The sequence below is a fragment of the Ciconia boyciana genome, chromosome 6 (assembly GCF_034638445.1).
Source record: "Ciconia boyciana chromosome 6, ASM3463844v1, whole genome shotgun sequence".
NCBI lineage: Eukaryota > Metazoa > Chordata > Aves > Ciconiiformes > Ciconiidae > Ciconia > Ciconia boyciana.
This window is the reverse complement of record NC_132939.1, coordinates 46,889,490-46,911,129: the sequence shown is the minus strand read 5'-3', so window position 1 is coordinate 46,911,129 and position 21,640 is coordinate 46,889,490. Positions and strand designations below refer to the sequence as shown.

Genomic DNA, 21,640 nt, shown 5'->3' with positions numbered 1-21,640 from the left:
TTCTGGTAGGTTGCCTATGAACACTTCATTTGACAGATCGAGCACTTTATTCAGGAACCCAGCATTTTTCTCTAAGTCATTCTTATGTTGAGTGTGTGGTGTCCATAACAGACTGATGCACAGTTTTGTACAAATGAGGCCCTTGCTGTGAACTAAATGCAAGAGTCTGTAATAAAACTGGAATGCTGTAAATCAGAATCTGTCTCTACGCCAGGCTGTAGTGACAGGGCAGCGTATGCTTTTGAGTACAGTGTAACAGAGGGTTGCTATCCTTGGGGTGGAACTAGATGGGGAAAAACAAAATACAGCTTTCTTATTTGGGGCTACACATTGATGCCTGGATCACAGCCAACCAGCTTGTTTAGACACGTTCCAAGGGCTGCTAAAGTAAAGCCAGGACAGCTAGAAACTGGACTATGGCCTACACAAGGTGATACAATAGGCTAATAGATGGTTACTGAAAAGCCTATTGACATCTTGTATTGCTTCAGAAAGTGCAAGTTCGTCTCTGGATATTGTCTGATCAGGGCTATCGTTCTGGAAGGAAGGACTGCTGATACAGAAGCTGTGCTAGAGCGTACGGAGACGACCGTAAGGAAAAGGCATGAAGTACTGTTCAGAAAATGCTGATAATATCTGAAATAAAACTTTACTTCTCACTGCCCTCTAAAGGAAGAATGGCTTCTTTCTGCAGGTAAGTGGTCTCACGTGGGTAGAAACTGGTGACTGATGCCATTTTGCATTTGTTTTGAACCTGCCAGGTTTCTAGGCTTCTAAGTTCCAGCCATTGTCCTGTTAAATGTTCCTCAAAAAGAATGAGGCTTTTTTATAACCTAGTGTTTTAATATAGAGTTTGTGCTCTGTCTTCAAGCTGCTGCTTAATCTTCTTTTTGCTAACCAAATAGAAACTTTCAATGCAAGTTGCTTTCTCTAGCCCTCAAATCTCCCGTACCTCTTTTTCTCATTTTGTTTGATTTATCCATATGGTTTCCCAGACTATACACTGTCTTCCAACATCAGTCTCCCCAATTCTGTATTGTAGAATCATAGAATGGTTTGGGTTGGAAGGGACCTTAAAGATCATCTAGTTCTAACCCGCCTGCCATGGGCAGGGACACCTCCCACTAGACCAGCTTGCTCAAAGCCCTGTCCAACCTGGCCTTGAACACTTCCAGGGATGGGGCGTCCACAACTTCTCCGGCCAACCTGTTCCAGTGCCTCACCACCCTCATAGTGAAGAATTTCTTCCTTTTCTCTAGTCTAATTCTACCCTCTTTCAGTTTAAAGCCATTACCCCTTGTCCTATCACTGCATGCCCTTGTAGAAAGTCCCTCTCCAGCTTTCTTGCAAGGCCCCCCTTCAGGTACTGGAAGGCTGCTATGAGGTCTCCCCAGAGCCTTCTCTTCTCCAGGCTGAAATAAATCTTCATTGCTCCTACCACTGCTTCCTGGTTTACATCCAAGGATTGTGGTTGTCATACACTTCGGAGTTATTTTCTAATATACCATCTCTAACTCTGTAGCTCTGGCCCATGTAATGCATGCTCTGGAAGTAGAAAGGTTGTGCTTTATCTGAATGGGCATAGTCTACCAAGTGTTATGATTGCTGTAAACTGCTTTTTCCATATTTACCATTCTTGCAGTCATTGTTCTATCTCCAGATTTCATCCAAAGCTAGTCATCCTGCTGTCTTGCAGTTGACATCCTTGCAGCTGACAAAAGGTAGTTTTCATGCTTCATTCATCTGACCTTTTTTTTTTTTACCATGTATTTTAGGATGAGGTAGTTCTGAAGTACCTGGTTTTCTCCATTGACCAGGAAGGGAGTTAGGTTACTTGCCCATATGAAGGCATCTGTGTTGGGTCAGCTGAGTCCCACCCTGGAAGTGTGCTGATCCTTTGGAATGCTTTAGAGACCATAACTATTTGGTTACAAGGTGGAGAAGGAAACTAGCTGAGAAGTGGGGAGGAGTTGGTTGAGATGAGAATGTGAACATGCATAAGGTGGTATGCCTTTATTTAAGATTTCTGAACTGTGTGAGAACAGCCAAATAAGCCAGTGCAGTTGAAGAAAGTAATTTAAACAACTTGATAACTTCCAGGCAAAATCCCATTGGAAGCATGTCTGAGGAGAGATGTTTAAATAAAGGACACCAAGAGCCCAAGCACCAACTATCCCAGTGCAAAGCAAGGCCAGGAAGAGCCAAAGATGAGAAGCTGAGTAAAAAGTTCTTAACTGACTTCAAATACAAGAGAGAAGCATCCAGAAAGTGAGAACTCAGATTACTAAGGCCTGCTATGAAAGAGTCATGCAGAGTGGGAAAGCAAAAAGGCTGCTTCACAAAATGAAGACATAATAAGGAATATCAAAATTAATGAAAAACTGTCAGGACATAGGTAGTAAGAGATGGATCAAGAATTAGACCACTGCTTGGCAGAGACAGAAAGGCATGAACTGGTGGATCACCCTGAGAAGTTGTACACCCATCTTCAAATGCTTTTATAATAAACTCCATACTGGGTTTTTCATTATTTTCTCTATGCTGGTTTATATCAGGCTGGTTAGTTTCTTCCTTACTTAATCATCCTGTTTGGCATTTTTGAGTATTGCCACATTTTATACTCCATATGTCTGCTGAAATTTCTTTGTTTCAAACATTATTAAAAAATTATTAAACATTATTAAAAAAAAAATTAAGTGGGTTGGAGATACCCTCAGGCAGCTCTTCTAGTACTCATGGGTGCAAGCTATGCACCCAGGGTGCTATGCACACAGGGTGCCTGCTGGTTTTAAGTCTTTATTGCTAACAGTTGCTGTTTAACATTCTATTTAGTTACTAATGGATTGGGAAGTGCTTTATGATGTGGCATAAGTACATCATTCTCCTCAAGACAGAGCCACAATGTTTATTCAATGCTTAGGCATTTTTGACTCTGGAGTTTGCAGATGCAAAATTTCTCACTGAACTAGAGAGTATTTTTGACAGAGCCCCAAAACTGGAATGACTTAGGTGAGGAGGAGAAGACCTCAAGCAGAAAAGGAATCCCACATATAGAAGCAATTAACACATGGGGTTTGCTTTGAGAGCAGATGGCTGAGTGCAAAGCTGAAAGGTTGTGATGCTAGCACAGCCTTGCCATCAAGGAATGGGCGCAATTAAGTGCAAAATCTTTTTTTTTTTTAATAAATCACATCAAAAACACTGTTCTCAGAGACAACCACTGTGGGTCAAATGATTGTAGGAGATGCCCTGGTCAATAGTATCAATTTAAATTGCAAGAAGGAGGGAAAGAACAGACAGACTTGAGATCAGAGAGAAGACAATTGATGAGCACTTCGGAGACCGGCACCAGCAGTGCTTCTCAAACAAGAAAAGTCCAGCAGGAAAACTACAGAGGAGGCTCCACAGGGAGTAAAGCATCCTTTCACCAAGCTTTTGCCATGATGTTTCAGCAGCTGAAGCTTGATCCAGTCCAGAAGTATAAGGACAGTTGGAGGAAGATCCAAGCCCATGTGCACTGTCCCTAGGTAGGACAGAAGCCAGGTAACTGTGCTGACACAGTGCTTGCCAAGTTGCCAGGCATATTAGCTAGAGCACCATGTTGAGCTAATGAGGCTGGAGAGCTTTGGGACCATGGCTGCTTGCATCTCACCAGCTTGGAGTGTGCACACCTCTGTAGTTGTGTTTTATGATCAAATTCAGCTTTTGTTCAAGACTGACATGGTAGATAGACTTTTTGAACTCACTTTGGTAGAGTAACTTACAAAAGGCAGAGGTTGCTCCTTGGAAGATCACAGCCTGGTGGTGGCAGTAGCAACTGGTGGATTATCACTGTGCTAGAGAGCACAAGGTGAGTAACAACCAAGATAAGGTCTGAGCATCTGTAAGTGCCAGACCTGATCCAACAGCCTCATAAGTAAAAAATACTCAGGCTAGCAGCTCTCTCTGTGGTCCCCTTTGGCTTCTCTCCCTGCTTCATGCTCTTTCAGCCTTGGGTTGTTTTCACCTGCCTGTACAAACTTTCCCCAGCTGGCCTTGGGAAATCCACGATGAACCTGGAGATGTCTAATAGCAAATCGAAGTCAAAAGATGTGTTTTCATTTTCTTCTGCTGTTGAATCCTCTCCCACAGATTGTTCCTCCCCCCTCTGCCTATCCCTCTCCCCTTAGCCCAAATCTTCAAGGTTGGTAGTGCTGTCTTACTCTCCCCACAGGCATAGTGGCAGCCAGCGAGCTCTGCGGCTGTTGCCTTCATCGTTTTATGGGCAAGATTATTCCCTCCTGCATCTCTTTTGCTTCATGTTATGCAATTGCATTTCATTATTTGCTTTGCTACTGAGCTGTGTGTGCCACACCATGGCCTGAGGGGGTAGCTTGAGAAGACTGCTGGGAACTTGCATGACATCTGCTCCCACCTGAGGATGGGGATGGGAGTCTGGGGAAAAGAGGAGCTGTCATGGTCTGTGGTTTTGAGACTGGGGCCAAGGGGGAAGAAAAGGGGATTAGCCAAGCCCAGGAGCCCGTCTCCAAGGTGAGCAGGGAGCCTGAAGCAGCTAGATCAGAGTGGCATTATTCATGAGGACTCACAGATGTAGAATTGGAACAGCAGTCCAAAGGGGATTTGGGTTTGTTGGTACAGCAGCTGGGACAAAAACTGACAGTGCCACAGCGGCACATGCAGAACAACCATCCCTGGGCCAGGCTGATGTGGTTTTCCTTTGGAAGGGAGGTCTGTTTTCCAAGTGCCCTGAACCCTGAGTGCAGGGTTGGGGACAGGTGTTTGCGAGCTTATTCCCAGTTTTGTCACACTGTTTTATGAGATTGGGCAAGTTTCTTTCTCTGTGGGTAAACCAAAGCACTGAACAAGTAAAGCCCAACACTTGGCAAGGGGAGTATGAGTGTTGGTGCTGTAATTTGAAGGGGCTGTAGATTGCAATAATGAGACCCACTAGAAATTAAAAACATTATGTAAATTTGTCTTCTTCCAAAGCACAAAAAAACTTTATTGTTTTCTTTGCGGGTCAGACCCAGTGAGTTTCTCTAGAAATCTGCCTTCCCTTTCTCCAAGTGGCCTAAAGATGATTTTGGAGAAGTCTGTGCTGCTGGCCTGGTGGTTCTTCACTCATGACAGCTCCAGGAACAGTCTTGTAGAAATCCAAGAACATCTCAGAAAAGGCAGAGCTGCCAGGCGAGGTACAGGGAGCCAAGGGAACTGGGGACCATCGCAGGAAACCCTCAGACCATGGAAACGTTTGCAGTGCTCAACCTCTTGATGCATCCTGGGGCTTCCTCATGATTGAAGGCTCACAAAATGAACAAGAAGTGAGGTTTGCTTGTTTGTTTTTCCTTGTACCTTAAATCCTCTCTGGACTTCACTTGCGCTGTCAGCACCTCAGTGCTGTGGCAGCAGGAGGAATTCCTCTGACAGCCATGTAGCTGCAAGGGAGAAGCTGCTTTGCATGCAGGGAAGAGCACCGTGTCTCCTGAGCCCTTGCTCTTTTAAGTCACACGAATAGCAGGTGTTTCTTACCCCTGAGCTCCCCCTGTCTTCCACCTCAAGTCCCTCCTTACAGCTCCCTCCTCCTGTGCTGGAAGATCTATGCTGTCACAGGGAAAATGCTGGTTTTATTAAGGGAGAGAGAACATGCACCAGTGCCAGAAGGCAGCAAAGGGATGGATTGACTGTTCGGAGGGGCAGGCAAGGTGGGGAAACTGCTCCTGAATGTGCACATACCCTGCCCAGAAGGAGCTGGTGCTGGGGGGCCGGGAAGGAATTAACTCTCTTTGGTTCCTAGACTCTGCTGAGTGTCATACCAGCATAGGCTTTGGGTGCCAACAGGTGGGCAGTGGTATGCCAGCCCATTGCCCCTTTTGTCAGCTGGGGCACCTGTATGTTGCATGGAAGGAGAAGACATGCCACACTCAGCATTCCCGTTGCTGCCATTATGCCTGGTCTGTTCTGACATTTGTGCCTTGTCTGCGAGTGCTCAGCATGCAGCCACCATCTGCAGCACAGAGGGAAGGTGTGGGGGGGAAGACTTTGGACAAGAGCCACCATTTTCCCTTGCTGTCATGGCTTCGCTGCTATTGTCTGAGAAACCCTTGCCATCAGGAACAACAGCTGAACCTGCATTTCACTGTTGCTCTGGGATGTGATAGCTGGTATGGTGCCTGCATGGACCCAAGGAAAGGTGTCCCATATCCCAAGTGAGCTTTAGGAGCTGATCACTCTTAACTACAATAACTTGCTTTTGTGGTCCTTCTCTTCCTCCTCTATCAGCCAGATCTGAATATATTCAAAATGTTGCTAGGCAAATACTCGGCCTCGGTTGCTGCTCTGACTGCATATACGTGCTTCAACTCTGCTCCTTGGTATCCTGTGGTCTAGGGAGGACTCTCCGCTCTCCTTTCCAGTGCCCTGGCAGCACAGCGCTGCCCGCCTGTTCTGCTCCCCCTTCTCGTTAGCAGGGCCAGGGTGAACTGTCCAGACAGGCAGTGTGTGAAGCTCCACGTCTGTGTGGTTGTGACAATAGGCTGAATGTCAGTAGCTTGTGGAGACGCATATAGGATGACACTTCATGCTCTTTACTGGTGCGCTTGATCAGCTGCAAGATAGCTAAAGGTTAGTGTTTGTGTTGGCTTGTGTTCACTGCCCTGCTCAGATTAACCCAGTATTTTCCGCTGCTCTGCTCTTTCAGGCTTCTTGCAGCTTCAGAAGATAAATCAGCACTGATTTATCATCAGTCCCCAGTGTGAATGTTGCCTTTGCAAGCGTACAGCTAAGACGCTGTTTTTAGCAGGAGCTTGTTGTGGACCAGAAGATGGTGGCCAACAGCAGGAAGCACTGTGGGCTGGCAGGTTGCATGTTCCGATCCCCCCAGCCATGCGATGGCCCTGTAGCTTGTGACTTTTCTTTAGAATGCTTTCTATTTATCCCCTATTCTCTAAAAATATATGTGTGCAGAGATCATATGCTTTTCAGGCTTTTCTTAGTTATCATGAAAGCTAAAATGCTGTATTTTTAACAGAAGCCATGATTTAACAGAAACCAGTTGAATCTTTCCAGGACCTGGGACCTCTGACATTAATTAAGTCTTTTCTAGCAATGGCATTCAAAACACAGCAAACCCAGAACATCAGCTGTTTTCTGGCTCAGTAGCCAGGGATCTGAAGCATTTGTGAGACTCCCTAGTCCCATCTGACATTCGATTTCTTTGTGAGTTTGTTGGACTTGTCAAGAGGACAGGGTTCTCCAGCTTCCTCTAGTGTTTATGGAGCTTTTCCTATACAGCATCCTGTCTGGTCTGTGCTGAGAATGCAGGGTCTCAAAAGCCTGAGAAAACAGGTAATTTATTCTGGCACTTGCAGAGACATCTCGGGTGGCTTCCTACTGTCACTGCAGTCAGTGCTGTCACTCCGGCCCTTTCGGAGAAAGGCCCCTGGGAGACAAGCTGGGGCTGAGGGTGTGGCATTGTGCCTTTGAACTTGCCTCCTTCTGGGAATCGTTTTCAGTACTCCGACGAGAAGACACTCCTTTCTGCCTACACCGAGTCAACGTGCTCCTGGTTTGGGTTAGAGGCTGCTGTCTTCTCTCCTGATTTTCTCTCCTCTTCTCTCTCTCACGCAGTTTGCGTGGCAGTTTGCATGGAAGGGCGTGCAGGAAGAGGGCACTGAAGCTCTGCCAGCTCGACCAGGGAGCAAGGGTATCCACCCTGCAGAAAGCCATGGCCTCTCTAAGCTCTGTGCCCACTACAACTGACAGAGCTCCGGTGGGGACACGCTGCTGCCCAGGTGTGGGGCTGCAGGCTGTGCCCGACTCTTACAGCAGTACCGGCCGGCAGCAGTGGGCACACCTGTGGGAGGTGCGCCCAGGTAGAGGAACTCCTCTGCTTAGTGACAGAGCTCCAGGAGGAGGTGAATAGGTTGCGGAGTATCAGGGAGCGCGAGAGAGAGAGAGACTACTGGAATCGCACCCTACCTTCCCTGGGTCAGGCCCGACAGGCAGACAGGATGCATGATACCGAGGATTCCCTATCCTCGCTCCAGCTGGCTGAACACAGTGACTTAAGGGACAGGGGGCAATGGTGACAAGTTCCTGCTCACCGCAGCAGGCGCGTCTCCTCTGTGACTACCCCAGCTTCCCAGGTGTTCTTGGATAACAGGTATGAGGCTCTGCAAGTGGAACCAAACAATGACAAGGACGATGGTTCACCTAGCTTGGAGGGGTCGCTGAGGTTAAGTCAGCCTATGCTCTGTGTCAAAACTGCTTCCGTAAAGAAAACAAGATGGGTCATTGTCATAGGAGACTCCTTTCTGAAGGGAACAGAAGGCCCAATATGCAGACCGGACCCACTCCTTAGGGAAGTCTGCTGCCTCCCTGGGGCCTGGGTAAAAGATGAGAAGAGAAAACTTCCTACCCTGGTATGGCCCTCAGATCCATTATTGATTTTTCAGGTAGGCAGCAATGAAGCTGCAACTAGAAGTCCGAGGGCAATCAAGAGAGGCTTCAGGGCCTTGGGATGACTGGTTAAGGGATCAGAAGCACCAGCAGTGTTCTCCTCTGTCCTTCCAGTTGCAGGGAATGATGAGGGAAGAAACAGGAAGAGCCAGCAGGTCCATACCTGGCTCCAAGCCTGGCGTCACCGGCAGAATTTTGGGCTTTTTGATGATGGATCGGTCTACACGACACCAGGCCTGCTGGCAACAGATGGGGTACACCTGTCTCAAAGGGGGAAAAGGATCTTTGCCCAGGAGTTAGCAGGGCTCATTTAAAGAGCTTTGAACTAGATTTGAAGGGGGAAAGGGATAAAACAAGCCTTGCTAGTGATAAGCCTGAGGGTGGCATGCCGATGTTTGAGGGACAGTGTGCTAGCGAGGTCCTTTGGTCTGCCATCTCAGTGGAGGTAGGGGATGGAGATCCATGTGACAGCAAAGATGCAAGGGTTATGGATGTGTTAGAAACCACGGAAGTGCCTGAGAATGGTCACGTAGGAATTAGGGCTTTTCCCCCCAAAAAGGTGACATAGCCCAACTGAAGTGCATCTACACCAATGCACGCAGCGTGGGCAACAAACAGGAGGAGCTGGAAGCCATTGTGCAGCAGGAAAACTATGATATAGTTGCCATCATGGAAAGATGGTAGGATGACTTGCACGACTGGAGTGCTGCAGTGGATGGCTATAAGCTCTTCAGAAGGGACAGGCAAGGAAGGAGAGGCGGTGGGGTATCCCTGTATGTTAGGGAGTGTTTTGATTGTCTAGAGCTTAGTGATGTTGACGACAGGATTGAGCATTTATGGGTAAGAATCAGGGGAAAGGCCAACAAGGCAGATATCATGGTGGGAGTCTGTTATAGACCACCCCACCAGGATGAAGAGGCAGACGAAACATTCTATAAGCAGCTGGGGGAAGTCTCACAATCACTAGCCCTTGTTATCGTGGGGGACTTCAACTTAGCAGATGTCTGCAGGAAACACAATACAGCGCAGAGGAAACAGCCTAGGAGGTTCCTGGAGTGTGTGGCAGATAACTTCCTGACACAGCTGGTGAGGGAGGCAACTAGGGAAGGCGCCCGCTGGACCTGTTGTTGGTGAACAGAGAAGGACTTGTGGGTGATGTGATGGTTGGAGGCTGTCTTGGGCATAGCGATCACAAAATGATAGAGTTTTTGATTCTTGGAGAAGTGAGGAGGGGGGTCAGCAGAACTGCTACCTTGGACTTCTGGAGGGCAGCCTTTGGCCTGTTTAGGAGACTGGTTGGCAGAGTCCCTTGGGAAGCAGTCCTGAAGGGCAAAGGAGTCCAGGAAGGCTGGACATTCTTCAAGAAGGAAATCTTAAAGGCACAGGAGCAGGTCATTGCCATGTGCCAAAAGACAAGCCAGAGGGGAATAGGACCGGCCTGGCTGAACAGAGAGCTTTGGCTGGAACTCAGGGAAAAAAGGAGGGTTTGTGACCTTTGGAAGAAGGGGCAGGCAACTCAGGAGGACTACAAAGATGTTGGGAGGTTATGCAGGGAGAAAATTAGAAGGGCCAAAGCCCAACTAGAACTTAATGTGCCTACTGCCATAAAAGACAATAAAAAATGTTTCTGTCAATACATTAGCAACAAAAGGAGGGCTAAGGATAATCTCCATCCTTTATTGGATGTGGGGGGAAACATAGTGACAAGGATGAGGAAAAGGCTGAGGTACTTAATGCCTTCTTTGCCTCAGTCTTTAATGGTAAGAGCAGTTGTTGTCCGGGTACCCAGCTCCCTGAGCTGGAAGACAGGGACGGGGAGCAGAATGAAGCCCCCATAATCCAAGGGGAAATGGTTAGCGACCTGCTACACTACTTAGACACACACAAGTCTATGGGGCCGGATGGGATCCACCCAAGAGTACTGAGGGAGCTGGCGGAAGTGGTCACCAAGCTGCGTTCAATCCTTTATCAGCAGTCCTGGCTAACCAGGGAGGTCCCAGTTGACTGGAGGTTAGCAAATGTGATGCCCTTCTACAAGAAGGACCGGAAGGAGGATCCAGGGAACTACAGGCCTGTGAGTCTGACCTCGGTGCTGGGGAAGGTTATGGAGCCGATCATCTTGAGTGCCATCATGTGGCACATACAGGACAAGCAGGTGATCAGGCCCAGCCAGCATGGGTTTATGAAAGGCAGGTCCTGCTTGATGAATCTGATCTCCTTCTATGACAAGGTGACCCGCTTAGTGGATGAGGGAAAGGCTGTGGATGTTGTCTGCCTAGACTTTAGTAAAGCCTTTGACACCATTTCCCACAGCATTCTCCTGGAGAAACTGGCTGCTCGTGGCTTGGACGGGTGTATGCTTCGCTGGGTAAAGAACTGGCTGGATGGCTGGGCCCAAAGAGTTGTGGTGAATGGAGTTAAATCCAGTTGGCGCCTGGTCACAAGTGGTGTTCCCCAGGGCTCAGTATTGGGGCCAGTTCTGTTTAATATCTTTATCAATGATTTGGACGAGGGGATCGAGTGCACCCTCAGTAAGTTTGCAGATGACACCAAGTTGGGTGGGAGTGTTGATCTGCTTGAGGGTAGGAAGGCTCTACAGAGGAGTCTGGACAGGCTGGATCAATGGGCTGAGGCCAATTGTATGGGGTTCAACAAGGCTGAGTGCTGGGTCCTGCACTTGGGCCACAACAACCCCATGCAATGCTACAGGCTTGGGGAAGAGTGGCTGGAAAGCTGCCTGGTGGAAAAGGACCTGGGGGTGTTGGTTGACAGCTGGCTGAATGTGAGCCAGCAGTGTGCCCAGGTGGCCAAGAAGGCCAATGGCATCCTGGCTTTTATCAGAAATAGTGTGGGCAGCAGGAGTAGGGAAGTGATCGTGCCCCTGTACTCGGCACTGGTGAGGCTGCACCTCGAATACTGTGTTCAGTTTTGGGCCCCTCACTACAAGAGAGACATTGAGGTGCTGGAGCGTGTCCAGAGAAAGGCAACGAAGCTGGTGAAGGGTCTAGAGCACAAGTCTTGTGAGGAGTGGCTGAGGGAACTGGGGTTGTTTAGCCTGGAGAAAAGGAGACTGAGGGGAGACCTTATCGCTCTCTACAACTACCTGAAAGGAGGTTGTAGAGAGGTGGGGGTCGGTCTCTTCTCCCAAGTAACAAGTGATAGGATGAGAGGAAATGGCCTCAAGTGGCACCAGGGGAGTTCTAGATTGCATATTGGGAAAAATTTCTTCACCGAAAGGGCTGTCAAGCATTGGAACAGGCTGCCCAGGGAAGTGGTTGAGTCACCATCCCTGCAGGTATTTAAAAGACTTGTAGATGTGGTGCTCAGGGACATGGTTTAGTGGTGGACTTGGCAGTGCTAGGTTAACAGTTGGACTTGATGATCTCAAAGGCCTTTTCCAACCTGAATGATTGTGTGATTGTATGATTCTATTCTGTGATTCTATGATTACAAGAAGTAAGTCTGATCTGTAGAATCAGAACTTGTAACAAGATCAGCACAACTGTTATTTCAGAACGGGCTGTGATGGTTTCAGTAATATTTGTGCTTTTGCATTGCTTGCATCTTTCTAAGGACCTTTACTTGCATGACTGCTCTGGCTTTTCTGGCTTCTGTTGTGCTGCTTGAGGCCTCGCTTGCCCCTTCTCGCTTTGTTTCCTCCATGCTGCCTAACCCCCAGGGCCAAATTAAAAGCAGTGTTTCCCTTTGTCTGAACGGTAAAGAGAAGCTGGCTGTCCTGAACATGTTTGACAAAGATGAGGTGTCTTCTGATCTGTTATTAACAGCTTTGCCTGGTTCAGCTGGCTTAATTAGCATTAAATTAAACATGTATCTTGCAGTGTCTAGACGGCATCTGCCCGAGGAGATAGCAGGTGGCTGCAGGGCATCCTGAGTCTCAGTGGAAGTGGCCAAGAGCAAGAGGATGCTGAAGCACTGGAGCATCGCTGAGGACCTCCACAGCCAAGTTACGCTCAGAGGAGCTGTGCTGAGCGGCGAGCCACCACGGCTGGGTCCCGGTGGTCCCCTCGCTCGCTCTGCTCTGCCGTGCTTCTTCACTTGTAAAGTCGGGCCCATGGGAAAACGTCAGCCACGAATGAGCTGAACTTTCTGCTCTGCCCTGCGGCTGCGAGTCCTGCGGGGACAGTTGGGGATTTTAATTTTTTTATTATTATTATTTTCTGTCTTCCTTCCTTTCCCTGAGAGGGAAATACAAAGTGAGCTCTTCCTTACCCGTGAGGCGGTCGGGGAAGCCCCGGGGGGAGGAGAGGGGCACCGGGGAGCTGCGGTGCCGGCAGTGCGGGGCAGGGCAGGGCAGGGCGGTGCAGCGGGCGGAGCGCCGGTGCCCGCCGCGGCGGGGGCGGGACCCCCAGGTGAGCGCGGCGCCGCCCGGCCCCCCGGCGGAGCGATGGGCGGGCGGCTGCCGCTCGGCGGCCCCTGCGCCCGCGGAGCGAGCGGTGCCAGCGCCGTGCCTCGCCTCGCCTCGCCTCGGGCGGCGAGGGGCAGGCCCCCCCGCCCCCGCCATGGAGAGCGGGATGCTGCTGTCTGGCAGGCAGCGAGCGCTGATCCGGGAGGGCTGGCAGCGGGTGAGCGGCAGCCCCGTGCAGCACGGCCTCGTCCTCTTCACCAGGTGAGCGGGGCGGCAGGGACGGGATGCGGCCGCCGGCACCCCAGCCCCGGCCGCCCGCCCGGACCGACCCGGGGGGGGGAGCGGGGGGGGATGGACGGGCTCCGCTTCTTGGAGAGACACGCTTCCCTTCGCTTGGCGATGGCTCCCGGCCGGCTGCCTTACCCCGCCCGCTCTCCCCTCCCCGGGGCTGCCGGGCCGGAGGGAGCAGCGTGGGGCTGCAGCCCCTCCACCGCGAAGCCGCGGCTGCCGTGGGGCAGCGGCGTGGGGAAGGCCGTCCGCTCCGCGCTCCCTCCCGGCCTTTCCCACCCTCCGCGAGTGAGAACTTTGTTACGGGGAGGTGGAAGGTGAGGGAGAGAGGCAGCGGGCGGGTTTTGTGCTTTTCTGCCCACTGATCCCCCCCTTGTCACCGTTACTTTTGCTGTTTGAAGAGCTGCGTGTCCGCCCGACTCTGGGGAGTGTCTGGAGGGGACCTCCTAATTGTCCCTGACACGGCACTCCGCAGCCCCAGGCAAAGATCCGGCCGCTGGGGAGGGGTTCAGTCTCAGGGCAGAGGACGTGTGCTGCGGGGAACGGCTGAGACCCAACTCCTTGCCTCTGCTAAGCAGATTAATGCCTCCATTATGGGAAGAGAAAAAGGAAAAATCTATGAAAAGTCGTGTAAAAAGGACGGTCGGAGAGTTGATGACCAGCTTCCGGAGCGGGGCGTAGCAAGTGGGAGCCAAACCTTGCAGATCAGGGCTGCGAGCAGCAGCCGCGATGTTTGGGAGTTTTAGGGGGCCGGAGAGGGATGCAGTAGTTCAATGTGCAGGATGGGGAGAAGAGAGACGGTCTTGCCTGAATTCCCTGTGGCCTCCGTGGACAGCATCAGCCTGTTAGATCTGCCTGGGTGGCTGCTACTGAGACCCATATGTGCCTGGCATATACAGGCAGGGAGGATTAGAGGGGAAAAAATGGGAGCTGGTGATGGTGTGGGAGAGTAGGGCATTAACTGAGTTTGTAGATGCCTCCCTTGCCCAAGTAGGAAAGCCGGCTGCTGGAGCTTGCAAGCCTTCCCCAGATTTGGGAGATTTGGGACTCAAGGGGATCATGAAGTGGGAATAGGAAGAGTTGAGACAACAACCAAGACTTTGGGGAGAAGGGCCAGGCTGGGAGGAACTCCAGCGAGCTGGGACTGGTCCTCAGTGCTATAAACACATATCTGAGAGCTGGGACTGTGGGCTAGGGAAATTGAGACTTTTTTGACTATAGGTAACTTGGATTGCCCCAAATTAAGACTTTTCAGAACTTCTGGGTTCTCTACAGGTGGGGAGGGATCAGTAGGTGGGAAGGGAGGCAGAGGGGAGGCTGCGGGTGTGCTGCTGATGGGGTTGTTCCTGGGGTGAGCAGGACTCTAAAGAAAGCTGGGGAAGTGAGAAGATGGGGGTTTCTCTCTTGCTGTTGCAGGTTGTTTGACTTGGACCCTGACCTGTTGCCCCTTTTCCAGTACAACTGCAAGCAGTTTGCCAGCCCTCAGGAGTGCCTCTCCACCCCCGAGTTCCTCGATCACATCAGGAAGGTGAGAGAGGGGCTGTGGCATGGCCAGAGGGCAGCCTCCGTGGAGGAGGAAACCCTTAGGCAATGGCTTGGGACTGTGGGGTGTCTGACTGGGGAATGCATGGGAAGTCTCCTCCTGAGATGGTAACTGCAGGGGGTTACTCATGCTAGCAGAAGGTGCTATTGCCAAGACAAAGTGCCCTACAACAGTGGGGAGGGGATGAGGATGCGGGTTGTGGTGGGTGAGAAGCACCATGTTGATTTCCATACCCTCACCTAAGAGTGGATTGCCTCTTGTGAAAGTTGGAAGCCCCCTTCTTCTACCGTGGAAGTGCCTCACTGAGCTCACTTCTGTCCAGACAAGGACCGAAGCCCTCTGCTTGGCCCCATGCTGACCAGGAGGTGGTACAGAGCTGGGCAGTGGGCCAGACTCCCGTGGACCCACTACTGTGGAGAGTTGGTTGTTGGTGCTGTTGGTGCGGCTGCAGAGCCAGAAGGCCCATAGCATCTCTTGTATAGCCTCTGGGGAAATGCTGCGGTACGCATTCGCCTCCCCGCAAAATAGGGAGAAGAGCAATGCTGATGTCTTCTGGAGGAGCTCGTGCATGGACAGAATTACACTCAGTGCAGCAGAGGCCCTTTGCTGAGCCCTGAAGAGCGGCCACGCCGGGGCAGAGCACAGCCTTGGCTTGCAGATGCCTTCATAAACTGTCTGGCTCCATCTTTAAACCAGTTTGGTGCCTCGCTTGCCTGTCTTCATTCCTTGTAAGAGGCTGTTTCAGGATTGCACTCCCCTGATAGCTGCAAGCTTTATGTTATTTTCCAGCCTCTGTTTACTGGCAAAGTTAAGTCCATTTTTACTTCTGCTATTATTGCCTTGAGCTGAAATAGCTCTTTGCTCTTGTTGGAGATAATTTCCCTGTTGAAATTATAAAGCACAATTCTATCACCTCTTGGCTTTGCCAAGCTAACCATGCCCTGGCTTTAATCTCTTCTTCTAATTTGGTGTGTCTGTTCCCTTCATCCCTCATTAACCCTTCTCTGTCCTGTTTCCATTTGACTCTTCGTGCTCCTGGGAGACCACAGTGCTACATCCTTTACCGGACCAGGTCTCTTGACTGTACTATCAACCCCATCTCCTCAAAATACCTGGCTAATCTTAGAATTGGAGTTGCCTTATTCACAATTGCACCACCTTGGCAACTTCTAGTTGGAAGCTCTAGTCCTGGCAACTTCCAGGGCTCCCCTGCAGTTGTCCTGGGGTCCTAAGAGCTGTAATGACTGCATCAGCGTTAGATCTTAGCCCTAACTGCTCTGCTGTAGGGCTGGTTACCCCCTCTGGGACAGGGAAGTCAGCAGTGCTGCTTGCTGCAGCACCTCTGTCAGCGTCCCATGGAACGATGTGGTGTGTGCTACTGCCAGCAGGCCTTACTGATGTGACGCATGGATCGCAGTAGAGCAAAGGAAAGCTCAGAGGGCATCTGCTGGGCTGGGAGGGGGTCAGGCTGAGAAGGGTGAAGTAGAGGGGTCAGATTCTTTGTTCCTCTGGAAGGGCAGCAGAGCCTTGCTGTTAATGCTGTTCTGCCTCTGTGCTCTTGCAGGTGATGCTGGTGATCGATGCTGCTGTGAGCCACCTGGAGAACTTGTCCTGCCTGGAAGAGTATCTCTGCAACCTTGGCAAGAAGCACCAGGCAGTCGGTGTGAAGGTCGAGTCTTTCTCGGTGAGGCATCCTCTCTTGTCCCGCTGTGGCTGTGTTTGTGCAGCCCTCGGCTGTCCCCATCCCTCTGCGCCCACCTGCTGGCTGGAGAGAAAGCTGGTGGCTCAGGGCAGCCCCCGAGCTGCTGATACCTGCATAGTGACATTGGCTCAATCAGGGAAACCCTTAAACTCCCCTCATTTTCTGCCCTCCCCCAGTAAGCCCAGGGAGAAAGGACAGAGGGGAGAAAGGCATTTCCCCTGTTTGAAGAGGACCACGGTTTGGGGCACTGCTGTCTCTCCTGCGACACAGGGCTGCAGGCTCAGCCTTTGCCTGGCTCATCAAATGCTCTGGGCAAACCTCACCGCACCTGGGAAGGGGACCATCCACCTCTCTCTGTGTCTGCACTGGTATGGGGTTGCTGCACCTCAGCCCCTGCTTCCTCCATAGCAGTAAGACAGCAGCATCCTCCATACTAAACCCATGCTTACTCCTCTCCTGCCATCAAGCATGGACAGAAATGCTGGATTACGCAGCAGGGAAGGGCAGGTTGAAGGCAAGGTTTCTAAACAACACATGGCTCCCTCCTGATACCACAATCGGAGAGAGCAGGGTCCCCTCTGCTTGCAGTAGTGATCCCCACCAGCCCTGCGCTCAGTGCAGCTCTGTGAGGAGCAGTGCCCTGTGGAGAGGCCTGAGAGGGAGCGAGGGAGGCCCTGAGCATCCAGCCTGGGGTCTGACCCGCTCTCCTGGCATCAGGGCATTACTCGGCTCTGCTGATCCCCACCAGGGGACAGGGCTGGCTACCCGCATCTGGGAGCCACGGACAACAGACGTGTACCTCTCCCCTGGTGTTACATGCGTGGTGTCAGCCCTTGTTCCCTGCCTGCACTCCCTGCTCACCCAGGGCGTGAGGTGTGGGGTGAGGGCCAGCATAGGGCAGGGGAAGGGGATGGCGTGGGCTGGCTCTGGGCCCTGTCTGAGCAGCCAGGGATGGGGTGGCCTGGCCCCGCTGGTGGAGGAAGAGCAGCTGCCCTGCAATGGGAGAAGTCCAAAAAGGTGGTGAAGCGAGAGAAGGGGCTGTGTGTCATCCCCTGGTGCTGAGCTTGACACCTCCCTGTTTGGTTTGCAGACTGTCGGCGAGTCCTTGCTGTACATGCTGGAGAAATGCCTTGGCACTGCCTTCAGCCCAGACATGCGGGAGGCTTGGAGCAAACTCTATGGTGCTGTGGTGAAAGCCATGCGACGTGGCTGGGAAACCCTCCCAGAAGGGGACTAGATCCTGCCAGCCATCCCCATCCCTGACCACGCAGCGGTCCTGGGCAGCGGGAGTGCTCACACCGCACTCTCTGCCTCTCTCCACCCCTGTCTTTCTCTGTGCACCAGCCCATCGCTGTCTCCTCCAGTCACGTGTGCTTTGGGGTCTCCCAGTGATTCTGCCTTGCTTTGACACGACCACATCTCTGCCTTTGCCAAGGGCTGGCAGGTACGTCTCTGCAGCAAAGCCTAGGAGTGCCACAGCACAGGTACGCTGCCCTGCTCCAAGTTCCTTCAGGCTAGCTGGAGCACCAACACCCGTGTACCTACTCTGGTTTTTAGCTGGCTCATCTTCCCTCCTCTTGCTACCCACCCTGGTTAGATGACAGCTAGCATAGGCCTGTCGGGCTTATTTGCCCGAGATCCTATTTGCGGTGCTCAGGACCTGCCGGGTCTGGCACTGCTTGCTCCTCCCGCACTGCTGTGCCCGGTTCAGCTGTGGCAATGGCGGATTTAGCTCCCTCCAGGGGCAGGGGCAGCAGAGGTGGGAGCTGGCTGTGCCATGTGGCCATCCTCCCCAAACCTTGTGGGGAGCTTTTCCCCCCTGTCCCTTCACCAACACATCACTACCGGATAGTTAATCCTGGTGCACTCTTCTGCCTTGCCTCTCCCCTGGATGCGATCCATGACTTTTCCTTCTGTCAGGTTGGCCACAACTCAGTGTATTTCCTAGGGATGCTTCAAGCAGTGGGGTCACATTAATCCCGAGGTGAGGCTGCTTTTAGCAGGTCTGGGCTGCCAGCTGAAAGGCTTTGTGTTGGTTTGGCCGGTTGGTTTAACCTCAGAGCCAGCTGAAATGCAGCAGCAGTGGTGGCTCTCTACTGCTTTGTGTTAAGGAGAATAAAGTAAATACAAGGAAAAGATGTCTTAAAATAAAAATGAAGGTTGCAATCATGTCATGGCAACAGCTTCCAGAAATCATTCTGGCTCTTGGCCAGAGGCAGCATAGCTGGAATTTCTCTGCTGATGCTGTCAGGACCTGGAGCGCTTCCCAGCTGCACACAGTGCCCATCTGGAGAGCTCCTCACTCTTTAGTAATCCCTCCCAGCCATACTTGAGACACAGCCGCTTCGGAGCAGAGCAAGGCACCCAGTTAGGTGTGTGCAGCAGTGCTGTGTCAGGACAGGACTGAGAAGACAGCATCTGCTGGAAGAAATCCCAGGAAATGGCTGAGAGAGAGCACCTGAGGGCTCTGGGGGGAGCTGCACTTGGGCACTTAGAAGAAGAGTTCATCTTTATGGGGAAGTCGCTGTGGGACAGGCAGAACTGTGTTTCCAGCCATCACTAGCCCCAGGGCAAGGACATGGATCAAGTATTCAGTTATGGGTAGCACCCTTTTTTGCTGCTCCTTCAGGGCAGGAGGACCCCAGTGTTGAGGGTTGAGATGGTCCTGTTCTAGAGACACGTTCCTCCTATACTCAGACGTCCTCCACTCTGGGGCAGGAGAAGGCTGCCTGCTCTTTGCAGCTGCAGCTGAGGTCTCCCAGCCCCATGCCATGGAGGGGATGATGGGGTGCCCTGTGAGATGGGGCTCTGCTTCCCTGCCACCAGGCCTTCCAGCAAGCAAGGAGCCCTCCAGCTGTGTTTGGGAGGGGAGCTGAGGGGTGTTGTGGAACAGGCAGGGAACATCCCCATGTGGGATGCTTGCTGTCCTCCCCGTAGTACCAGGCTCCATTCCTGCAGTCCTACAGCGTGGTGTTGTGCACCCTGGCCCATGGCTCTCCATCAGCTGGGTCAGGTGAGGTCCTCCCCATTCTCACACCAGGCAGTGAGGGATGGAGGAGCCGGGACTGGGAGGAGGCACTAGCTGTGATGGCATGGTATGAGGCAGGAGGGTTTGGGAATGGGGATGTCCTCTTTGCAACCCTGTTCTGGGGCATCAGCCTTCAGCATCATGGGGGGGACCTTCTGGCTCTGTGTGACAAGTAGGCAGCTGTGTGATGGGTGGGGTGTGGGTGTTACTGCCCCAAACCATCCCTGCTCCCTCTAGCTTTCCCATCTCCTTGACTTCCCCTCTTCTGTACCACATTTTGTGTAACTCCCAAGAGAACTGAAGTAGTCTGTGTGCCTCTTATACCCATCTGTACTGTTTAATAAAGAACAACAGTGAGTCTCGGCCCTTTTGGCTGCCCTTTGTTTATTTTAATATAAAAGGCCCAAGCAAGCCAAAAAAAAAGGATGACCGTGAAGGGCTTACTGGTTTCTTGTTGGCTCTAGCTTTGGAGATATTGGTCACTAGGAGTGCTTGTGTAGTCCAGCTTGACTGACGTGAGAAGGCATCCAGCACCAAATGTCTGTTGGGAGCTATTGTGTGCTGTAATTGAATGGGTGAGCAGCAGAGGGGCTAGCAAAGGCGTCCTGGTGCTGATTGCTCATTACTGTTCAAATTTAACGATCTCTAATGGAATTAGAGTTTTAAGCAATCAGCCTGAAAATCCCTTTTCTGTTGTTCAGCTGCTGCTTTTGTTCTTTGAGATAGCATCAGCTCACCCGCTGCTGGTCACCCACTGCTGCTTGCCCGCAGCAGCAGGGCATGGCCTTGCAGCAAAGTCCTGCCCGGCTCCGTGCAGCATCCACCCTGCCAGCTGGACTGAGGAGATGCCCCAGCAGCCCTGCCCCAGGGAGCAGCTGATGCGGATGCAGGAGGTCCTGTCTCTCCCTTCCCAGGGCACGTTCTGTCTTTGACATGGTGGGTTTCCAGCTCTGGGAGAGTTGGGCACTTGGTACTGAAGAAGGATGGTTCCTTGAGTGGCGAAGCCAGCTCAGGGTCTGTAATAGCATCTCCTGAGGGCTGGAAATCCCAGCCCTGCCACAAGAGAGCATGGTGAGCACCCTGGGAAAGCCACACTGCTCTGCCTTGGGCAACATTTAGGATGGGCCTTGTTCTGCAAGGCAACATGTGACGGGCTGCGAAGGGTGAGGACAGCAGCAGATATCTGAATGCAAAGAAATCCTCCCTGTGGTTCATTGCTACAATAAATTTTCCAGCTCTTCCTGGCCTGGAGCACAGCTGCCAGCCTCAGGGCTGGTGGTGGGAGCCCAGCGCTGCGGGAAAGGGCAAGCACGGCACCCCCCAGCAGCACCCCCATCTTTGACTCCCTGCACCAGCGCAGAAGTTTGCCACGGCTCCCACAAACCGCCCCTTCACCTTGGCTGCTGCCCGGTGGGGATGCTCCCGGCACTGCCAGCCACTGGCCGGCGCAGTGGGAGATGCCATGCAATTGCTTGGCCCCGGCTGTGAGGGACTTTTGTATGCACAGGCTGTAATCAGGCAAGCGGGTTTCTGAGGGCCAGAGTGGCGGAGGCACAGCGTGATGGGGCTTACACAACCTCGTTAGGCTGTGATGAGCTTCCCCGGCGCGAGGGCTGGGAGAGCCGGGGGGCAATTACAGCCCTTGCTCACAGCCAGCGCTCCTGCCTCAGCTCCCTGGTGCCAGCAAGGCCCTGCATTTAGCCCTGTTTACCACAAATTACGAACAGCCAGGAGCCTCTGTGGGGGTGTGTGATGAGGGGTGTGGGTTTTTAAATTTTCCAGTTTTTCACCCAAAGAGAAGCCCTCCCCATGCCCCCTGGCCCGTGCTGTCAGCCAGGCTGGCCAGGCAGGGCTCACCCCAGGGGAGCTGTGGAGGGGCTGGCAGGAGGCACCTGCTGAAACTAGAGGCAAATCATTCAATTAGGAATTTGGGTATAGTGTGCTTTGGGAGGGAGGAGAGGAGCAGAAGAGTGCTGTCTCCTCAAAACCTAGAGAAAGGCTCCCAAAATGGTGTTTGCCTCCTTCCCTGGGACTTGCTGGTGGGCAGTTCAGCTTTGGGAACACCTGCTCCATCCCCAGATGGGATGGGTCCCCCTGCTGCCCCTGCTCCTTGCTGTGGTCCCAGAGGTGCTCCAGGCCACCCTCCAGCTCCCTCCAGGCAGCGTATGCCCCTTTGGTGGTGTCCTGAGCCAGCCCTGCCTGCAGGGCGAGTGCTGCCAGAGGATGGGCAGGGGGGGCACATGCCTGTCCCGGGGC

The 21,640-nt window shown here is 52.2% G+C and overlaps 2 protein-coding genes across 5 annotated transcripts in view; both read left to right on the top strand.

Moving 5' to 3' along the window:
* The window catches only part of POMT2 (protein O-mannosyltransferase 2), a 43,187-nt gene extending 30,471 nt beyond the window's left edge, over window positions 1–12,716 (top strand). The window contains exons 22-25 of one of the 4 annotated variants that reach the window (XM_072864262.1): window positions 528–694; window positions 2,101–3,850; window positions 5,025–5,321; window positions 12,297–12,716. The gene's annotated coding sequence lies outside the window, so the exon portion shown is untranslated. Of the gene's footprint in view, window positions 1–527; window positions 695–2,100; window positions 3,851–5,024; window positions 5,322–12,296 lie in introns of those variants that run through there. The other 3 variants (XM_072864256.1, XM_072864258.1, XM_072864257.1) reach the window with 3 other exon arrangements.
* A 62-nt stretch (window positions 12,717–12,778) lies between these two features.
* On the top strand, window positions 12,779–19,746 carry NGB (neuroglobin). Its single transcript, XM_072864263.1, has 4 exons — window positions 12,779–13,084; window positions 14,528–14,639; window positions 16,219–16,338; window positions 17,447–19,746. Exons 1-4 carry the CDS (start codon window positions 12,978–12,980, stop codon window positions 17,591–17,593), a joined length of 486 nt encoding a protein of 161 aa, XP_072720364.1. The 5' UTR covers window positions 12,779–12,977; the 3' UTR covers window positions 17,594–19,746.
* The last annotated feature ends 1,894 nt before the right edge of the window (window positions 19,747–21,640 follow it).